Source organism: Rhinoderma darwinii, chromosome 12, assembly GCF_050947455.1.
Source record: "Rhinoderma darwinii isolate aRhiDar2 chromosome 12, aRhiDar2.hap1, whole genome shotgun sequence".
Taxonomy (NCBI): domain Eukaryota; kingdom Metazoa; phylum Chordata; class Amphibia; order Anura; family Rhinodermatidae; genus Rhinoderma; species Rhinoderma darwinii.
In genome coordinates, this window is record NC_134698.1 from 14594822 (window position 1) to 14614432 (window position 19611).

The 19611-nt window shown below is 44.1% G+C and overlaps 1 protein-coding gene across 2 annotated transcripts in view; it reads right to left on the reverse strand.

Moving 5' to 3' along the window:
* The window catches only part of ZFYVE26 (zinc finger FYVE-type containing 26), a 73315-nt gene extending 65466 nt beyond the window's left edge, over nucleotides 1-7849 (reverse strand). The window contains exons 1-3 of one of the 2 annotated variants that reach the window (XM_075844518.1): nucleotides 7561-7849; nucleotides 5526-5604; nucleotides 3037-3120 (exon numbers count right to left, since the gene is read on the reverse strand). In XM_075844518.1, the coding sequence (XP_075700633.1) occupies nucleotides 3037-3120; nucleotides 5526-5604; nucleotides 7561-7760 (363 nt within the window). In that variant the 5' untranslated portion in view covers nucleotides 7761-7849. Of the gene's footprint in view, nucleotides 1-3030; nucleotides 3121-5525; nucleotides 5605-7560 lie in introns of both variants that reach the window. The other variant, XM_075844516.1, reaches the window with a different exon arrangement.
* Between the last annotated feature and the right edge of the window lie 11762 nt (nucleotides 7850-19611).

Sequence of the window (19611 nt, forward strand, 5' to 3'; positions counted from 1 at the left end):
TTCCGTTGCAGTTGGTTTCCGTTTGTCTCTGTTCCGTAAGGTTTCCATTTTTTTTACTAGTCGACTACGCTATTGTTTCCGCAAAAAAAAAAACAGAGAACATTTGCAGCAGAAGCATTACCTTTGAAATCAATGGTAATGCAAACGGAAACTATGGTTTACATTTTGCTTTCCGTTCATGGGTAGTCTAACGGGACTCGACGCTGATGTGAACAGGCCCTATAATCAAAAGTAACTAGAAGTCGGGTCCTGCTGTGACTGCCGGTGAAGCAGGGGGGAGTTCTGCTGCGACTGCCTGCCGGTGAAGCAGGGGGGAGTTCTGCTGCGACTGCCTGCCGGTGAAGCAGGGGGGAGTTCTGCTGCGACTGCCTGCCGGTGAAGCAGGGGGGAGTTCTGCTGCGACTGCCTGCCGGTGAAGCAGGGGGGAGTTCTGCTGCGACTGCCTGCCGGTGAAGCAGGGGGGAGTTCTGCTGCGACAGCCGGTGAAGCAGGGGGGAGTTCTGCTGCGACAGCCGGTGAAGCAGGGGGGAGTTCTGCTGCGACAGCCGGTGAAGCAGGGGGGAGTTCTGCTGCGACAGCCGGTGAAGCAGGGGGGAGTTCTGCTGCGACAGCCAGTGAAGCAGGGGGGAGTTCTGCTGCGACAGCCAGTGAAGCAGGGGGGAGTTCTGCTGCGACAGCCAGTGAAGCAGGGGGGAGTTCTGCTGCGACAGCCGGTGAAGCAGGGGGGAGTGGGAAAATATTTTTAGGGGGGCAAGGGCTGCGACTACCATTAAGAGCTTTATTCTGTCTACTGGGGGTAAGGGGAAAACCTCAAGTAAGTTGTAAGACTCCCACACCCCTGGTTGCGGTGAATTTGCAGGACTTTTTAAATGTGCATCAATCGCTCCTAAACCAGTGAGGACTTGGTCCCCTACTATGTGGTTGCGGGCTCATAGACCTTGCCAAAATTTGTACAGGTCTGTTTTAACTTAATGTATGGCACACGTGTATATACGATTACAAGAAAAAGTAAGTGAACCCGCTGGAATGAACTGTATTTCTAAATTGATTACCATAAAATGTGATCGGTCACAATTATAGACAAACGCAATCAAACCAAACTAATAAGGCACAAATAGTTGTACTCCGCATGTCTTTTATCAGCACGAGTAAACATGCACAGTGAAAAAGTAAGTGAACCTATTTATTAATGGCAAAAGATGTTTTAATTAAGGAGATTAGATTGAAAGTGTGGGTTTCACAGGTGCTTTTCCTATTAAATAAAGGCACACAAAGCCTGGTTACTGACAAATCTGCTCTTGTCAAGAGCCATGACACGGGGTAAACTACTTTCAGAAAGCCTCAGAAGACGTGTTATAGAGACGCAAGAAGCTGGAAAAGGTTAAAGAAACATTGTTAAAAACCTGGGTATAGATCAATCTATTATTGGACTATTTGTCTACAAATTCAGGTCTGTTGCTGCTCTCCTTAGGAGTGGGCGAGCTATTAAAGTCAATTCTAGAGCACAACGGGTAATCCTGAAAGATGAAAAAGAACCCAAGGGTAACAGCAAAATATGTACTGAAGACTGCAAAACCTCTGTTCACGCTTCCACTATTAGAAAGACTCTGAACAAGAATGGTGTATGGAAGGACATCGAAGGAAGCCGCTGCTCTCCAAAAAAAACAAAAAAATATTGCGGCATTCCTCAAGTTTGCCTGAGACCACCTGCTCGTCCTGCTATGGACAGATGAGACCAAAGTGGAACTTTTTTGCTCAAACGCAGAACGCATTGTTTGGAGGAAAGAGAAGACTGCACATCAACACCAAAACCTCATCCCAACTGTGAAGAGTGGTGGAAGGGGCATCATCATGGTGGAGGGAGCATCATCATGGTGGATCGAGCATCATCATGGTGGAGGGAGCATCATCATGGTGGATCGAGCATCATCATGGTGGATCGAGCATCATCATGGTGGAGGGAGCATCATCATGGTGGAGGGAGCATCATCATGGTGGATCGAGCATCATCATGGTGGATCGAGCATCATCATGGTGGAGGGAGCATCATCATGGTGGATCGAGCATCATCATGGTGGAGGGAGCATCATCATGGTGGAGGGAGCATCATCATGGTGGATCGAGCATCATCATGGTGGAGGGAGCATCATCATGGTGGAGGGAGCATCATCATGGTGGAGGGAGCATCATCATGGTGGAGGGAGCATCATCATGGTGGAGGGAGCATCATCATGGTGGAGGGAGCATCATCATGGTGGAGCTGCTTTGCTGCCTCAGGGCCTGGACGTCTTGCGATCATAGAAGGAACAATTAATTCATAGGTGTATCAAAACATTTCACAGGAGAATGTAAGGACGGTAGTCCACGACCTCAAGCGGAAGAGACGTGGGGTGAAGCAATAAAACAATAGCACGAAGTACACGCATAAATCAACTAAATGGTAAAAAAAAAAAAAAAGGATTTGTGTTTTGGAATGGCCAAGTCCGAGTCCTGACCTCAACCCTACAGAGATGCGGTGACATGACCGGATAAGGACTGTACACACAAGACATCCCAGAAATATTGATGAACTGAAACACATTTGGAGGGAGGAACGGTCCAAAATTCCTCCTCAACGTTGTGTAAATCTTATCTACAGGAATCATTTGGTGGAGGCGATCGCTGCTAAAGGGGATTTACAGGTTATTAAATTCAAGGGTTCACTTACTTTTTCACTGGGGATGTTTACCTGATGTGCTTAATAAAAGACATGGACAGTACAACAGTTTGTGTGTTATTAGTTTAGATTGTCTAGAATTGTCACTTGATAACAATCAGACCACATTTTATTAGTAATCAATGCAGAAATCCAGGTAATTCCAAAGGGTTCACTTACTTTTTCTTGCCCCTGTACCAAGGTTATAATAAGACCTAGTGACTAAAAACCAGAGACCAAAACAGATGTGAAACCCCAGCAGTGATAGTTGATGTTCCCATTTTGAACAAAACAAAAAACATAACCGGTTCTGAAACCGGTTCCCCAGTTTTTACCTTTACCGTTTGCTCCGATGCTTCACTCTGAAACTCCTCCAGAAGAAAAAGAAACTCGGTCTCATCTTTGAGAATATCCGGCGGAAGCTTCTAAAACACAGAAAAGAAGCGGAGAACACTTAGCAATGGTCACAATAAAAAAGGATACAAAGAAATAAGCCCCGCCCCTACAATAAAAACGTGAAAAACTTTCAATGATTGAAATTATAGACCTGATACCTGGTGCTCATATGCTTCAGTGTCCCCATGACAACACCTCCTGAACTTGAATTTATTAAAGGGGTTCTCCAGGCAATTTGTATTGATGGCCCATAATTAGGATATCTGAGTGGTTGGGGTCGCACTACGGGCACCCCCACGATCAGTTTCATTTTGCGTAGTAAATCTTCCCCATTGTGCGGACCCAAAACACCAGAGAGATAAATCCCATCGCCCTAACTACCATGAACTGTATATATGTGGATGGACAATGTCCTATGACAACACTGACTTACTACAGCACAGGGAAGTTTTGTCATGGGGACACTGCAGGAGAGTGATACTTTTTGCATAGGAATAGTAGAATATAAAAAGTTTTTCACATATATAATGTGGGGTAAAGGGGCTTTTATTTTGGCAGTTTTCCCGTGAGGTCTCTGTATGTAGAAAAGAGAAACCCAATGTATAAAATCATCACCTCCTTCCGACCAAAAAGCAGAACAGAAATTCTCGCTCGCTGGCGCGTAAAGTAAATGTTTTGCTGGATGACAGCCAGAATGTAAAGTGAGTGTAAGCCGGTCACATCGACTGCGGAGCTGCTACTCTCTCCTGTTAAAGGGGAACTAAGCACTGGGACCCCCACCGATCGCTAAAACAAAGCGGCAGAAGGGGATCAGGTGATCGCTGTGCAACTTCGTTTCTGATCGAGCGGTAAGGCTCAATGGAAAGTCTATGACCCCGTAACACCACTCCGAGGACACCCGATCAGAAACTAAGCAGTGTAGCGCTCACCTGAGAACTACTGCCGCTTCGTCTTAGCGATCGGTGGGGATCTCAGCGCTCAGACCCCACCGATCAAAAATGGTGTGGCTTCAGTACGACCCTAGGGCCGGGTTTCCATGGGTCGGATATGCTGCATAAAACCACGCAGCGTATCAGACCTAGAACCGTCTGTCCGAAAAGGCGCACCACGTTGTGGCGCAGTTTTTCGGGCGAAATTTCCGCTAAGGAAAGCAGCGGTAGAAAAAAAAAAACCTTCATACATTTCCCTCCAGCGCATGTGCCCCTGATGTAACACGTTTTTATCATAGTCTAATATTTGACCTATTGTTTATGTATTCATTGAATGAATTTATTCAGTACCATTTTCAGGCCCTGTTCACACACAGTTTTTTTTTGCAGGCAGAAAAACTTTGCCTCAGAATTCCTTCAAGATTTTTAAACTGCCTCCATGTTTTTTCACCCGTGGTCATTAGACTGCGGGCAAAAACACAGCGAAAAACGTTCACAAACGAGCGCCGCAGGTTTTTTCTGCCTCCTATTAATTTCAATAGGAGGTCAGAGGCGGAAACCGCAGCAAGAAACGTCAAGCCGCTTCTTTTTTTTCCGCGAGCGGCTAAAAAAAGACGACTTTGCCTCCCATTGAAATTAAAGGGGTTTTCCCATGAAGGACATTTATGACATATTCACTGGATGTCATAAATGTCAAATAGACGCGCTCCCTCCTCTGGGACCCGCACCTATCTCTAAATCCCCCGTTCTAGCTTTGTCTGATCTCGCTGACTCCCGGCCACATCCTGGTTATATGGTCGGGAGTTACATAAACAGCGTTGCCTGCTGAGCTCCGCTGTTTCCGTAACTCCCATAGTAGTGAACGGCAGTTATGGAAGCAGCGCAGCATGCGAACTCAGCTGTTTCCGTAACTAGCGTTCAGGTCTACGGGACTTACGGAAACAGCGGAACTCAGCCCCTTTAATAGGGGGCGATTTCGGACACCGATTCCGCGTCAAAATCGGCACCAAAAAAATCCATGTGAACCGACCCTTCTACATTCTATTTGTTTATTTATCATTGTATAGATTTATTTCCACGTTATCCCGTTTCTGTATTACCGGCCTGAGGAAGACGCTAGTCCAGAGTCAAAACGCGTAGCCGTAATTATCAATATCACCACCGTCTTATTTACAGTCACAGAGGTTCCATTTTTCTCCCATATCTTAATCCTATCACTAGGATATGGCATCACTTTATGGACGGTTATGGTCCGACCCCTGGGACCCCACCGATCCCGAGACTGAAGGGGTCGCAGCACTAAATTATCTCATTCACTGTTTTTACTTGCACGGCGGCGCCCTGGCAGGAGAACAGCCCCATTCAAGTGTGCTGCAGTCCCCTACAAAGCTGGGTGGCCGGAGCGCCGCTGTGCAGGGAAAAACGTAATTTAGAGCCGCCATATTTTAGCGATTTGGGAATTAGGTAAAATACATACGAAATAGATATTGGAGCGGATTACTTACGTCCGTCCATACGAGCCAAACATCCAGCGCATTAAGCCAAAACCAGGCGAGTTTCTGAGGCGTGTGGTCGTCGTCGCAACTGCAAGACGGAGAAGAAAACGGTGAATAAACGGAAGACTCAGACGAAGGCCGGGATCACACCGCGGCACATTTATTAATACAACTTAGAATTCGAGGCGCCAAATTTATCACAGTGGCTCATGCTGGGTGATTTGGCGCACCCCTAGACACTTCGGGCTACACCTCTTGGATCCACTTCTGGCTTTGGCTCAAAACACAGAGCAAAAAACGGCACCAAAACCGCACGTGTGATCCCGACCTAACACGTCAGCCACGTAGCTCTGCGGCTCTATGTAAAATAAGACGCATCCCATGCCAGTCCAGTGCCCGTCACGTGCTGCAGGTATCATGATAAATATTTCCAGGAGGTTATTGTGATAATGATTCAACAGGACGGTCCTGGATTGTCGCCACTGTCCTTGACAACGCACTTCACAAGGCAGAGGTGATCTGTCAGCAACTGCTTCTGCCTGGCACACATCCTCAGCCAATCACAGAACAGGAGGTTATAGATGACGGCGGCTCCACGCAACGAATGGGGGACAGAGGTCTCACCGGGGTACAGTGACTGTCAGTGTGATGGGGGGATGCTGTGCGTGCCATTGGGGTGCTATGCGTTTCCAGGGGACGCTAAACATGTCAGAGGGGCACTGTGCGTGGCACGTGGGAGCGGAGATACTGCGCTTGCCAGGGGGGATAAAGCGCGTGCCAGGGAGAGCGCTGTGAATTCAGGGGGGTGGGGGATGTTGTGCGTGTCGGGAGTGCTGTACATGGCATGGGGGGGTAGGAGATACTGTGCATGCCAGGGAGGGTGCTGTGCATTTTAGTGGGGTAGGGGGATGTGGTGCATGCCATGGGGCGCTAAACATTTCAAGAGTGCGCTGTGCATGCCAAGGGTACAGAGGATACTGTGCATGGGGGGCAGGGGATACCGGGCATGGGGGGGCAGGGGATACCGGGCATGGGGGGGCAGGGGATACCGTGCATGGGGGGTAGGGGATACCGGGCATGGGGGGTAGGGGATACCGGGCATGGGGGGGCAGGGGATACCGGGCATGGGGGGGCAGGGGATACCGTGCATGGGGGGTAGGGGATACCGGGCATGGGGGGCAGGGGATACCGTGCATGGGGGGCAGGGGATACCGTGCATGGGGGTGCAGGGGATACCGGGCATGGGGGGGCAGGGGATACCGGGCATGGGGGGGCAGGGGATACCGGGCATGGGGGGGCAGGGGATACCGGGCATGGGGGGGCAGGGGATACCGGGCATGGGGGGACAGGGGATACCGGGCATGGGGGGACAGGGGATACCGGGCATGGGGGGACAGGGGGATACCGGGCATGGGGGGACAGGGGATACCGGGCAGGGGATACCGGGCATGGGATACCGGGCATGGGATATCGGGCATGTGGGGGCAGGGGATACCGGGCATGTGGGGGCAGGGGATACCGGGCATGGGGGGGCAGGGGATACCGGGCATGGGGGGGCAGGGGATACCGGGCATGGGGGGGCAGGGGATACCGGGCATGGGGGGGCAGTGGATAGCGTGCATGGGGGGGCAGGGGATACCGTGCATGGGGGGGCAGGGGATACCGGGCATGGGGGGGCAGGGGATACAGGGCATGGGGGGTAGGGGATACAGGGCATGGGATACAGGGCAGGGGATACAGGGCATGGGGGGCAGGGGATACAGGGCATGGGGGGCAGGGGATACAGGGCATGGGGGGCAGGGGATACAGGGCATGGGGGGCAGGGGATTCAGGGCATGGGATACAGGGCATGGGATACCGGGCATGGGGGGCAGGGGATACCGGGCATGGGGGGGGGGTAGGGGGCGCCGCGCGGGTCAGTGAGTGCGGATATGCGTGGAGCAGCTATATACATCATATAGTCACGGTGTGTATACTACAGTCAGTCCATGCATTGCCCACAAGGCAGATGCCAGTCCCTCTAGTAGGAGGGCAGTGTACCCACCGGAGCAGGTGCGGGGCTCTGACCAGACCTCTTAGTATTTCCTCCACTTCACCAGCATCAGGACCCCGGGAAAGTTGTGGCAGACAGGCCCGTGCCAGCTCCCAGTGTCCCTTACGTAAACACCGGCAGAAGAATTCCCGAAGACTGTTCAAGGAAGCCGCCTCCTCCTCCTCGCCGAACGGCGGCGGCAACCGGGACATTTCCTAAGCGCGCTCCCGCTGCCAGCCCCCAAAGCAAACCGTGCGCGCCCCCGCAGCGCTCCCTCACTACACGTCATGTGACTAACAGGCTAGACCTTGTGGAGATCATGTGACTCTCTGACTGTGATGACGTGAGGTCAACATGCTGTGAAGCGGTCTATAAGGTTCTGGTGGTGAAATTCTTAACTTGCCGCAAGGCGGCGCTACTGATCACTAGGATAAGAGCTTTCCTTTTTGCTTTTCACATTCAATAAATAAAATAGTAATTCAACAAAATTATTATTATTAGTAATATTATTAGTATTATCATTAGCATTATTATTAGTATTTTAGTATTATGATTATGATTATTATTATTATTATTATTATTAGTAGTATTATTATTATTTGTATTATTATTAGTATTATTATTTGTATTATTATTATTATTATTAGTATTATTAGTATTGGTATTATTATTATTATTATTATTATTAGTAGTAGTAGTAGTATTAGTATTCTTATTAGTAGTAGTATTATTATTAGGATTATTAGTATTATTATTAGTATTAGTATTAGTATTATTATTATTAGTATTATTATTAGTAGTAGTATTAGTATTCTTATTAGTAGTAGTATTATTATTAGGATTATTAGTATTATTATTAGTATTAGTATTAGTATTATTATTATTAGTATTATTATTAGTAGTAGTATTAGTATTCTTATTAGTAGTAGTATTATTATTAGGATTATTAGTAGTATTATTTGTATTATTATTAGTATTATAGTTATTAGTATTAGTATTATTAGTATTATTATTAGTAGTATTAGTATTCTTATTAGTAGTAGTATTATTATTATGATTATTAGTATTGGTAGTATTAGTATTATAGTTATTAGTATTATTAGTATTTTTATTAGTATTATTATTAGTATTGGTAGTATTATTATTATGATGATTATTATTATTATTATTATTATTATTATTATTTGTATTATTATTATTAGTATTATTATTTGTATTATTATTATTAGTATTATTAGTAGTATTATTAGGATTATTATTAGTATTATTATTATTAGTATTATTATTATTATTATTAGTATTATTATTATTATTATTATTTGTATTATTATTATTAGTATTATTATTTGTATTATTATTAGTATTATTATTAGTATTATTAGTAGTATTATTAGGATTATTATTAGTATTATTATTATTAGTATTATTAGTATTATTATTAGTATTATTAGTAGTATTATTAGGATTATTATTAGTATTATTATTATTAGTATTATTATTATTATTATTATTATTTGTATTATTATTATTAGTATTATTATTTGTATTATTATTTGTATTATTATTAGTATTATTATTAGTATTATTAGTAGTATTATTAGGATTATTATTAGTATTATTATTATTAGTATTATTATTATTATTATTAGTATTATTAGTATTGGTAGTATTATTATTATTATTATTATTATTATTATTATTATTATTATTAGTATTGGTATTGGTAGTATTATTATTATTATTAGTATTATTATTTGTATTAGTATTATTAGTAGTATTATTATTAGTATTGGTATTGGTAGTATTATTATTATTATTAGTATTATTATTTGTATTAGTATTAGTATTATTAGTAGTATTATTATTAGTATTATTAGTAGTATTATTATTAGTATTATTAGTAGTATTATTATTAGTATTATTATTTGTATTAGTATTAGTATTATTAGTAGTATTATTATTAGTATTATTAGTAGTATTATTAGGATTATTATTAGTATTATTATTATTAGTATTATTATTATTATTATTAGTATTATTAGTATTGGTAGTATTATTATTATTATTATTATTATTGGTATTGGTAGTATTATTATTATTATTAGTATTATTATTTGTATTAGTATTATTAGTAGTATTATTATTAGTATTGGTATTGGTAGTATTATTATTATTATTAGTATTATTATTTGTATTAGTATTAGTATTATTAGTAGTATTATTATTAGTATTATTAGTAGTATTATTATTAGTATTATTAGTAGTATTATTATTAGTATTATTATTTGTATTAGTATTAGTATTATTAGTAGTATTATTATTAGTATTATTAATATAATATTGATCTTCCAATATAGAATATTATTTTGACAGCCATTCTAACTCCATTTTAAACCCTTAAAGTGTAGCGAAATGTTTGAGAAACGTCTGACATGTCATAGTGACGTGTCAGAAGTTTGGATTGGTGGGGGTCTATGAGCCCGTACTCCGATACATCAGCTTTCCGGAAAAAGCCGAACAGACACGAAGCGGCTGAGCGCTCACACGAGCTCACACTAGCGCCCTCAGCTGCTTCGTTCTGGACATTTTGCAGGGTTTCATTTTTGCGCCGTCTGTCGGGCGGTAAAAACTACAGGTTCACTTTATTGTACAGATTGATTTTCAAATTTATATATTTTTTTTACTTAAACTTTTATTTAACTGTTTTTTATTAATTCCCCTAGTGGACCTGAACCAGCAACTAATGTACTGCAGAATATCGGGACTTTTACAGGCACTTGTGAAGACCTCCCTCTGGCAGGGCTTAATAGGAGCACAAAGATGGCAGACCTTGGGCCTTCATTAGCAACCATCAGAACCCTGCAATTGCGTCAGTGTGGGGCAATGTGAAGGTCAGAGGAGGCTGTTCCCCTGTATCTAATGGCTTAGATGCCAGGGTTGCTATTGACCACGGCATCTAAGAGGTTAAGGGAGCGAGATACCGCTCATTGCAGTGAAGTGTTGGCTGTTCCATACGGCCTGCACGCTCAATTATGGAGCGGGCTCAGCTCGTGGGCCTCTGCCGTATATACACAGTGGATGTCGGGAAGGGGTTAAATTAAGTTGTACTTATTAAAATATAAGGACACCACAATGTCAGCATGAATGTCATTCCATGGGCGCAGAATAGAAGTCCTATATCTTGTCCTATATCTTGTCCTGTATCTTGTCCTGTATCTTGTCCTATATCTTGTCCTATATCTTGTCCTATATCTTGTCCTGTACCTTGTCCTATATCTTGTCCTGTACCTTGTCCTGTATCTTGTTCTTTATCTTGTCCTGTATCTTGTCCTATATCTTGTCCTGCACCTTGTCCTATATCTTGTCCTGTATCTTGTCCTGTATCGTGTCCTGTATCTTGTCCTGTATCGTGTCCTGTATCTTGTCCTGTATCTTGTCCTGTATCTTGTCCTGCATCTTGTCCTGTATCTTGTCCTAAATCTTGTCCTGTACCTTGTCCTGTACCTTGTCCTATATCTTGTCCTGTATCTTGTCCTGTATCTTGTCCTGTATCTTGTCCTATATCTTGTCCTATATCTTGTCCTATATCTTGTCCTATATCTTGTCCTGTATCTTGTCCTATATCTTGTCCTGTACCTTGTCCTATATCTTGTCCTATATCTTGTCCTATATCTTGTCCTATATCTTGTCCTGTATCTTGTCCTATATCTTGTACTGTATCTTGTCCTGTATCTTGTCCTATATCTTGTCCTGTATCTTGTCCTGTATCTTGTCCTGTATCTTGTCCCGTATCTTGTCCCGTATCTTGTCCCGTATCTTGTCCCTTATCTTGTCCTGTATCTTGTCCTGTACCTTGTCCTATATCTTGTCCTGTATCTTGTCCTGTATCTTGTCCTGTATCTTCTCCTTTATCTTGTCCTGTACCTTGTCCTGTACCTTGTCCTATATCTTGTCCTATATCTTGTCCTGTATCTTGTCCTGTATCTTGTCCTAAATCTTGTCCTATACCTTGTCCTGTACCTTGTCCTGTACCTTGTCCTATATCTTGTCCTATATCTTGTCCTATATCTTGTCCTATATTTTGTCCTGTATCTTGTCCTGTATCTTGTCCTATATCTTGTCCTATATCTTGTCCTGTATCTTGTCCTGTATCTTCTCCTTTATCTTGTCCTGTATCTTGTCCCGTATCTTGTCCCGTATCTTGTCCCGTATCTTGTCCTTTATCTTGTCCTGTATCTTGTCCTGTACCTTGTCCTATATCTTGTCCTATATCTTGTCCTATATCTTGTCCTATATCTTGTCCTGTATCTTCTCCTTTATCTTGTCCTGTACCTTGTCCTGTACCTTGTCCTATATCTTGTCCTGTATCTTGTCCTGTATCTTGTCCTAAATCTTGTCCTGTACCTTGTCCTGTACCTTGTCCTATATCTTGTCCTATATCTTGTCCTATATCTTGTCCTATATCTTGTCCTATATCTTGTCCTGTATCTTGTCCTATATCTTGTACTGTATCTTGTCCTGTATCTTGTCCTGTATCTTGTCCTGTATCTTGTCCTGTATCTTCTCCTGTATCTTGTCCCGTATCTTGTCCCGTATCTTGTCCCGTATCTTGTCCCTTATCTTGTCCCGTATCTTGTCCCGTACCTTGTCCTATATCTTGTCCTATATCTTGTCCTGTACCTTGTCCTGTATCTTGTCCTGTATCTTGTCCTGCACCTTGTCCTGCATCTTGTCCTGTATCTTGTCCTGTATCTTGTCCTGTATCTTGTCCTGTATCTTCTCCTTTATCTTGTCCTGTATCTTGTCCTTTATCTTGTCCTGTATCTTGTCCTATATCTTGTCCTGTATCTTGTCCTGCATCTTGTCCTGTATCTTGTCCTGTATCTTGTCCTGTATCTTGTCCTGTATCTTCTCCTTTATCTTGTCCTTTATCTTGTCCTGTATCTTGTCCTGTATCTTGTCCTGCACCTTGTCCTGCATCTTGTCCTGTATCTTGTCCTGTATCTTGTCCTGTATCTTGTCCTTTATCTTGTCCTTTATCTTGTCCTGTATCTTGTCCTGTATCTTGTCCTGTATCTTGTCCTGTATCTTCTCCTGTATCTTGTCCTTTATCTTGTCCTGTATCTTCTCCTTTATCTTGTCCTGTATCTTGTCCTTTATCTTGTCCTGTATCTTGTCCTATATCTTGTCCTGTATCTTGTCCTGCATCTTGTCCTGTATCTTGTCCTGTATCTTCTCCTTTATCTTGTCCTGTATCTTCTCCTTTATCTTGTCCTGTATCTTGTCCTGTATCTTGTCCTTTATCTTGTCCTATATCTAAATCACTTTTATTGTATATTGATCAATCGTGTCATAAAGTGTCAATTATTGATCCTCTGGGAATCCCATTGATCGGGAGAATGGAGTTAGTCCGAGCCCCCCTGAAGTGGAGACCACGCAAGAACTGTCACTTTCCATTACAATGACTGGGGATGGCAGAGCAACATACGGCCTACCATCTGCTCTAGATCTCCACTGCCTTGTTCAGACAGACGAGAAGACTCAAGGCTTCCTTGTCTCCAGTACGAAAATCACTCATTGGAGATAATGTCTGGTTATACACAAAAAACATTCCCTCGAGCCTGGATAACGTGTATTATTGTATAATGGTGTGAACATACCAGTGCCATACAATTCATATACACCATTACTATATAATGGGTAAATACCACACTGCCATATACTACCCATAACATAGTTTCATACAGTGCCAACATAATCTCATCATACAGTGTCCAAAAAATAATGATACACAGAACTTGTGGAAAAAATTGTAACGACTTGGAGGTATGTGGACCCACTGGGCCACTCCGCCGTAACGGAGCAGCTACAGATCAACAGAGTCTGTGAGAGTCAGTAATCAAAAAATACCTGGAAGGTCAGAAGTGGGAGTAGTGCAGTCGTCTCGGACTCTGGACTTGGCTAGGACACCGGACACAACTGGTGATGTCGTCTCGGAGACTCAGCATGGCACGGCTACCAGACGCAGATGGTCAAGTAGTCTCGGACACTCAGTATGTCATGGGCACCGGACACAGATGGTAAACTAGAGTCGGACACTTGACTTGGCACTAGAACTAAACACCATTACTGGATATGGGAAACGGGATACTGAATATGGGATACAGGATACAGCTAAGAAACCATATGCAGGACAAACATGGGTAGACACAACATTGCTCAGGCAAGGAATGGATGGGCAGAGTTCCATAAATAGTTTCTGGTATGGTGGGATAGGTTGGGGGAGATTTTCCTGGTGCGCGCGCTGGCCCTTTAAGAGCAGGAGCTACAGGCATTAGCGGGAGAGGACAGTAATGCGCGCCGGCGTCTCAGAGGGAGGAGACGCTGGCTGGAGTTCAATGGTTGCGGCCGCTGGTGGGTAAGAATAGTATAAAAAAATATATACTGTATCTAAATAACAGTCCTTATATAAATAATAGTGACATACAGTCCTGTATCTATATGATAGTGCCATACATAACAGCATACAGTGTCGAAAATAATAATGATACACAGTTTATGAAAAAAATACTTTATCTAAATAATACTGCCATACAGCCCTTATATAAATAATACTGCCATACAGCCCTTATATAGATAATAGTGCCATACAGCCCTTATATAAATAATACTGCCATACAGCCCTTATATAAATAATACTGCCATACAGCCCTTATATAAATAATACTGCCATACAGCCCTTATATAAATAATACTGCCATACAGCCCTTATATAAATAATACTGCCATACAGCCCTTATATAAATAATACTGCCATACAGCCCTTATATAAATAATACTGCCATACAGCCCTTATATAAATAATAGTGCCATACAGCCCTTATATAGATAATAGTGCCATACAGCCCTTATATAAATAATACTGCCATACAGCCCTTATATAAATAATACTGCCATACAGCCCTTATATAAATAATACTGCCATACAGCCCTTATATAAATAATACTGCCATACAGCCCTTATATAAATAATACTGCCATACAGCCCTTATATAAATAATACTGCCATACAGCCCTTATATAAATAATAGTGCCATACAGCCCTTATATAAATAATACTGCCATACAGCCCTTATATAAATAATACTGCCATACAGCCCTTATATAAATAATACTGCCATACAGCCCTTATATAAATAATACTGCCATACAGCCCTTATATAAATAATACTGCCATACAGCCCTTATATAAATAATAGTGCCATACAGCCCTTATATAAATAATACTGCCATACAGCCCTTATATAAATAATACTGCCATACAGCCCTTATATAAATAATACTGCCATACAGCCCTTATATAAATAATAGTGCCATACACAACATCATACAGTGTCCAAATAATAATAATACAGTCCATAAAAAAATACTGCATCCAAATAATAGTGTTGTACAGACATTATCTATATAATAGTGCCATATATAACAACATCATACAGTGTCCAAATAATAGTGACACACAGAGCCTATAAAAATATATAAACAGCTATACTGTATCTAAATAATAGTGCCATACAGTCCTGTATCTAAATAATAGTGCCATACAGTCCTGTATCTAAATAATAGTGCCATACAGTCCTGTATCTAAATAATAGTGCCATACAGTCCTGTATCTAAATAATAGTGCCATACATAACAACATCATACAGAGTCCAAATAATAGTAACGCAGAGAGCCTATGTTAAACCATTGATTGGCCAAGTAACAATGGTATACAGGGCCATGACTGCTGAGAAAAGAAGTAGACACAGCTGTCCCTATGGAGTAAGTTTACAGGCCACCTGGGGGAAGTTTTGGGAAGATCACAAGAGGCTGGCGGGAAAGGTCCATAAATAGGCTTGTTCCTTGTTTGCCCGTGCTATAATCTGACTCTGGACCTCTCCTTCATCAGTGACCCTCCCAGCCTGCAAGCAGCATTTGCACCTTCAGCACAGACACTTTAGAGGACCATATAGTAGGTGCACTAGTCATAGTATATTTTTTTTAGGAAAGAATCAGGGCCAGCCTTAGGCTTTATTCAGGCGAACGGGAATCACGTCCGTGCAATGCGCGTGATTTGCACGCGCGTTGCACGGACCTATATTAGTCTATGGGGCCGTGCGGACATGTGCGTGATTTGTACTCAGCGTGAGTCCGCTGAAAAAAACTCACGACATGTCCGTTCTTTCTGCGTTTTTCGCGCATCACCCACCCATTGAAGTCAATGGGTGCGTGAAAAACACGCATGCCGCACGGAAGCACTTCCGTGCGAACTGCGTGATTCGCGCAAGAGCTGTCAAACTCTGAATGTAAACAGAAAAGCCACACGTGCTTTTCTGTTTACAAACATCCAAACGGAGTGTCTTTGAGATGAGCGAACCCGGACAACCGAACCGAACTTCACCGGGTTCGGCCGAACTTGTTTTGACTGAACCCGGCAAACATTTTTCCGGTACGCAACGTCAGGAGATAGTCACTGTCCAGGGTACTGAAAGAGTTAAACTGTTTCAGCACCCTGGACAGTGACTTCCGATCACAATATACATGAACGTGTTAAAAAAAAAGAAGTTCTGACTTACCTCTCTGGATGACGCGGCAGTCCATGTGACCGCTGCAGCCTGTGCTTGGCCTGTGATTGGCTGGAGCTGTCACTTGGACTGAATTGTCATCCCGGGAGGTCAGACTGGAGGAAGAAGCCGGGAGTTATCGGTAAGTCAGAACTTCTATTTTTTTAACACGTTCATGTATATTGTGATCGGAAGTCACTGTCCAGGGTGCTGAAACAGTTTAACTCTTTCAGCACCCTGGACAGTGACCATCTCCTGACGTCGCGTACCCGAAATTTTTTTCCCGGGTTCGGTCAAAACGAGTTCGGTTCGGTTGTCCGGGTTCGCTCATCTCAAAGACACTCCGTATGGATGTTTGTGTACAGAAAAGCACGTGGTGCTTTTCTGTTTACATTCAGAGTTTGACAGCTCTTGCGCGAATCACGCAGTTCGCACGGAAGTGCTTCCGTGCGGCATGCATGGTTTTCACGCACCCATTGACTTCAATGGGTGCGTGATGCGCGAAAAACGCCGAAAGAACGGACATGTCGTGACTTTTTTTCAGCGGACTCACGCTGAGGAAAAATCACGGACATGTCAGCACGGCCCCATAGACAAATATAGGTCCGTGCAACGCGCGTGCAAATCACGCGCGTTGCACGGACGTTTTTCCCATTCGTCTGAATAAAGCCTTATACACTGCACACATAGAAGAGACTAATCCTGCTCTCCTATCTATCTATCTACCTATCTACCTATCTATCTATCTATCTATCTATCTATCTATCTATCTATCTATCTATCTATCTATCTATCTATCACATATATATAGAAGCTGCAGCAACATTGAGGAGATTATACAGCAGTAATGAGCAGTGTAGCTGAGAATCCAGCACTGGAGTGAGAAAAAAACACTTACCAGAAGTTGCAGCAGCGTGTAGGAGATTATACAGCAGTAATGAGCAGTGTAGCTGAGAATCCAGTTCTGTGGGACATCAGTGGCGTAACTACCGCTATAGTGGCTGCTAAGGGGCCTGCAGCATGAGAGGGCCCGTGCCACTCGCTGACACGGGCCCCCCCTACGGGGCCCATGCCGCCCGACCCCTAGCATTTATGGGCCTGGTGGCATGGGCCCCCTCATGCCCAGTGGCGTTGCTAGCGCCGGAGGGGCCCCGGTGATAGCGAAAGCCACATTCACTTGTATCTGCGTCCTCAGGACGCAGATACAATTGATTACTATAGGCTGCAGGCCACGTTAGGCCTGCAGTCTATAAGGTGCTGGGAAGACTCCCTGCACAGGCCGGCGTGATGACATCACTGCATCACGCTGGCCTGCGCAAGTGTCCTGTCCGGAGGATGTGCAGTGCTCCGTCCATGGCGGAAACGGAGCAAGGCAAGTAAATTTTTTTTGCTTGGGTGGTAGCTGTGTGGCCATATACAGGAGAGGGGATTGCTGTGTAGCACTATATACAAGGGGGAGAGCAGGTTTGCGCTATATACAAAGGAGGGGCACTGTGTGACACTATATACAAGGGAGGGGCGCTGTGTGACACTATATACAAGGGAGTGGGCTGTGTGGCACTATATACAAGGGACGAGGGCTGTGTGGCACTATATACAAAGGAAGGGGTGCTGTGTGGCACTTTATACAAGGGGGGGCTGTGTGGCACTATAGACAAGGGAAAGGGGGCTGTGTGGCACTTTATACAAGGAAGGAGATGTGAGGCACTATATACAAGGGGGGCTGTGTGGCACTATAAACAAGGGGGGCTGTGTGACACTATATACAAGGGGGAGATGTGTAGCACTATATACAAGGGGGCTGTGTGGCACTATCTATATCTACTAGGGGGGCTGTATGGCACTATTTACAAGGGGGGAGGGTTCTGTAGCGCTATCTACAGGGGTCTGTGTGTGGCGCTATCTACAAGGGTCTGTGTGTGGCGCTATCTACAGTGGTCTGTGTTTGCGCTTTGTACAGGGGGCTGTGTGGCACCATATACAAGGGAGGGGGCTGTGTGGCACTATATAAAAGGGAGGGGGCTGAATGGCACTATATACAAGGAGGGTCTGTCTGGCACTATATACAAGGGGGCTGTGTGGCACTATACAAGGGGGAGCTGTGTGGCACTATATACAAGGGGGAGCAGTGTGGCACTATATACAAGGTTGGAGCTGTGTGGCACCTCTATATACAAGGGGGGCTTTGTGGCACTACTAAGGGGGGGGCTGTGTGTCACTATCTACTAGGGGGGCTGTATGGCACTATTAACAAGGGGAGGGCTGTGTGGCACTATCTATATCTACTATGGGGGCTGTTTGGCACTATTTACAAGGGGGGAGGGTTCTGTAGCGCTATCTACAGGGGTCTGTGTGTGGCGCTATCTACAAGGGTCTGTGTGTGGCGCTATCTACAGTGGTCTGTGTTTGCGCTTTGTACAGGGGCCTGTGTGGCACCATATACAAGGGAGGGGGCTGTGTGGCACTATATAAAAGTGAGGGGGCTGTATGGCACTACATACAAGGAGGGTCTGTCTGGCACTATATACAAGGGGGGCTGTGCGGCACTATACAAGGAGGGCTGTGTGGCACTATATACAAGGGGGTTGTGTGGCACTATATACAAGGGGGGCTGTGTGACACTATATACAAGGGGGGGCTGAGTGGCACTATATTCAAGGGGGTTGTGTGCCACTATGTACAACGGCGGTTGTGTTGCACTATACACATGGGGGGACTGTGTGGCAATATACACAAGGAGGGGCTGTGTGGCACTATACACCATGGGGGCTGTGTGGCACTAAATACAAGGGGGAGCTGTGTGGCACTATATACAAGGGGGAGCTGTGTGGCACCTCTATATACAAGGGGGGCTTTGTGGCACTACTAACGGGGGGGGGCTGTGTGTCACTATCTACTAGGGGGGCTGTATGGCACTATTAACAAGGGGAGGGCTGTGTGGCGCAATCTACAGGTGGCTCTGTGTGGCGCTGTCTACAGGAAGCTGTGTGGCACTATCTTCTAAGGAGGGGCTGTGTGGCACTATATACAAGCGAGGGGGGCTATCTACAGGGTGCTGTATGACACTCTACAAGGGGGAGGTGGGGGCGCAACAGAAAATCAACAAAAACACGTCATAAATTGACATTCTACGGAATTAAATTTAAATTTATTAACCATTATGCTGCGTTTCTTTTCCGCAGCGTAGGCATGAGATTTTCTGAATCTCGTCGACTGTGCTGCTACTGTAAATGCTGCAGAATTTCCGCACAGAATTCCGTTGCGGAAATTCCGCAGCGTTTACGGTAAGTGGGAACCCGGCCTAATGGTTTGTGTATCCGGGATTACTACATGGCTCATGTAGCAGGGTTGTAGTTTGTGGTTGTGACTCAGCTGATCATCCACTAGAAGAATGACCTGTATGACACAGATAAGTCTCCCCACGCTCCAGTTTTCAGTTGTAGTGTTTATTTTTGAA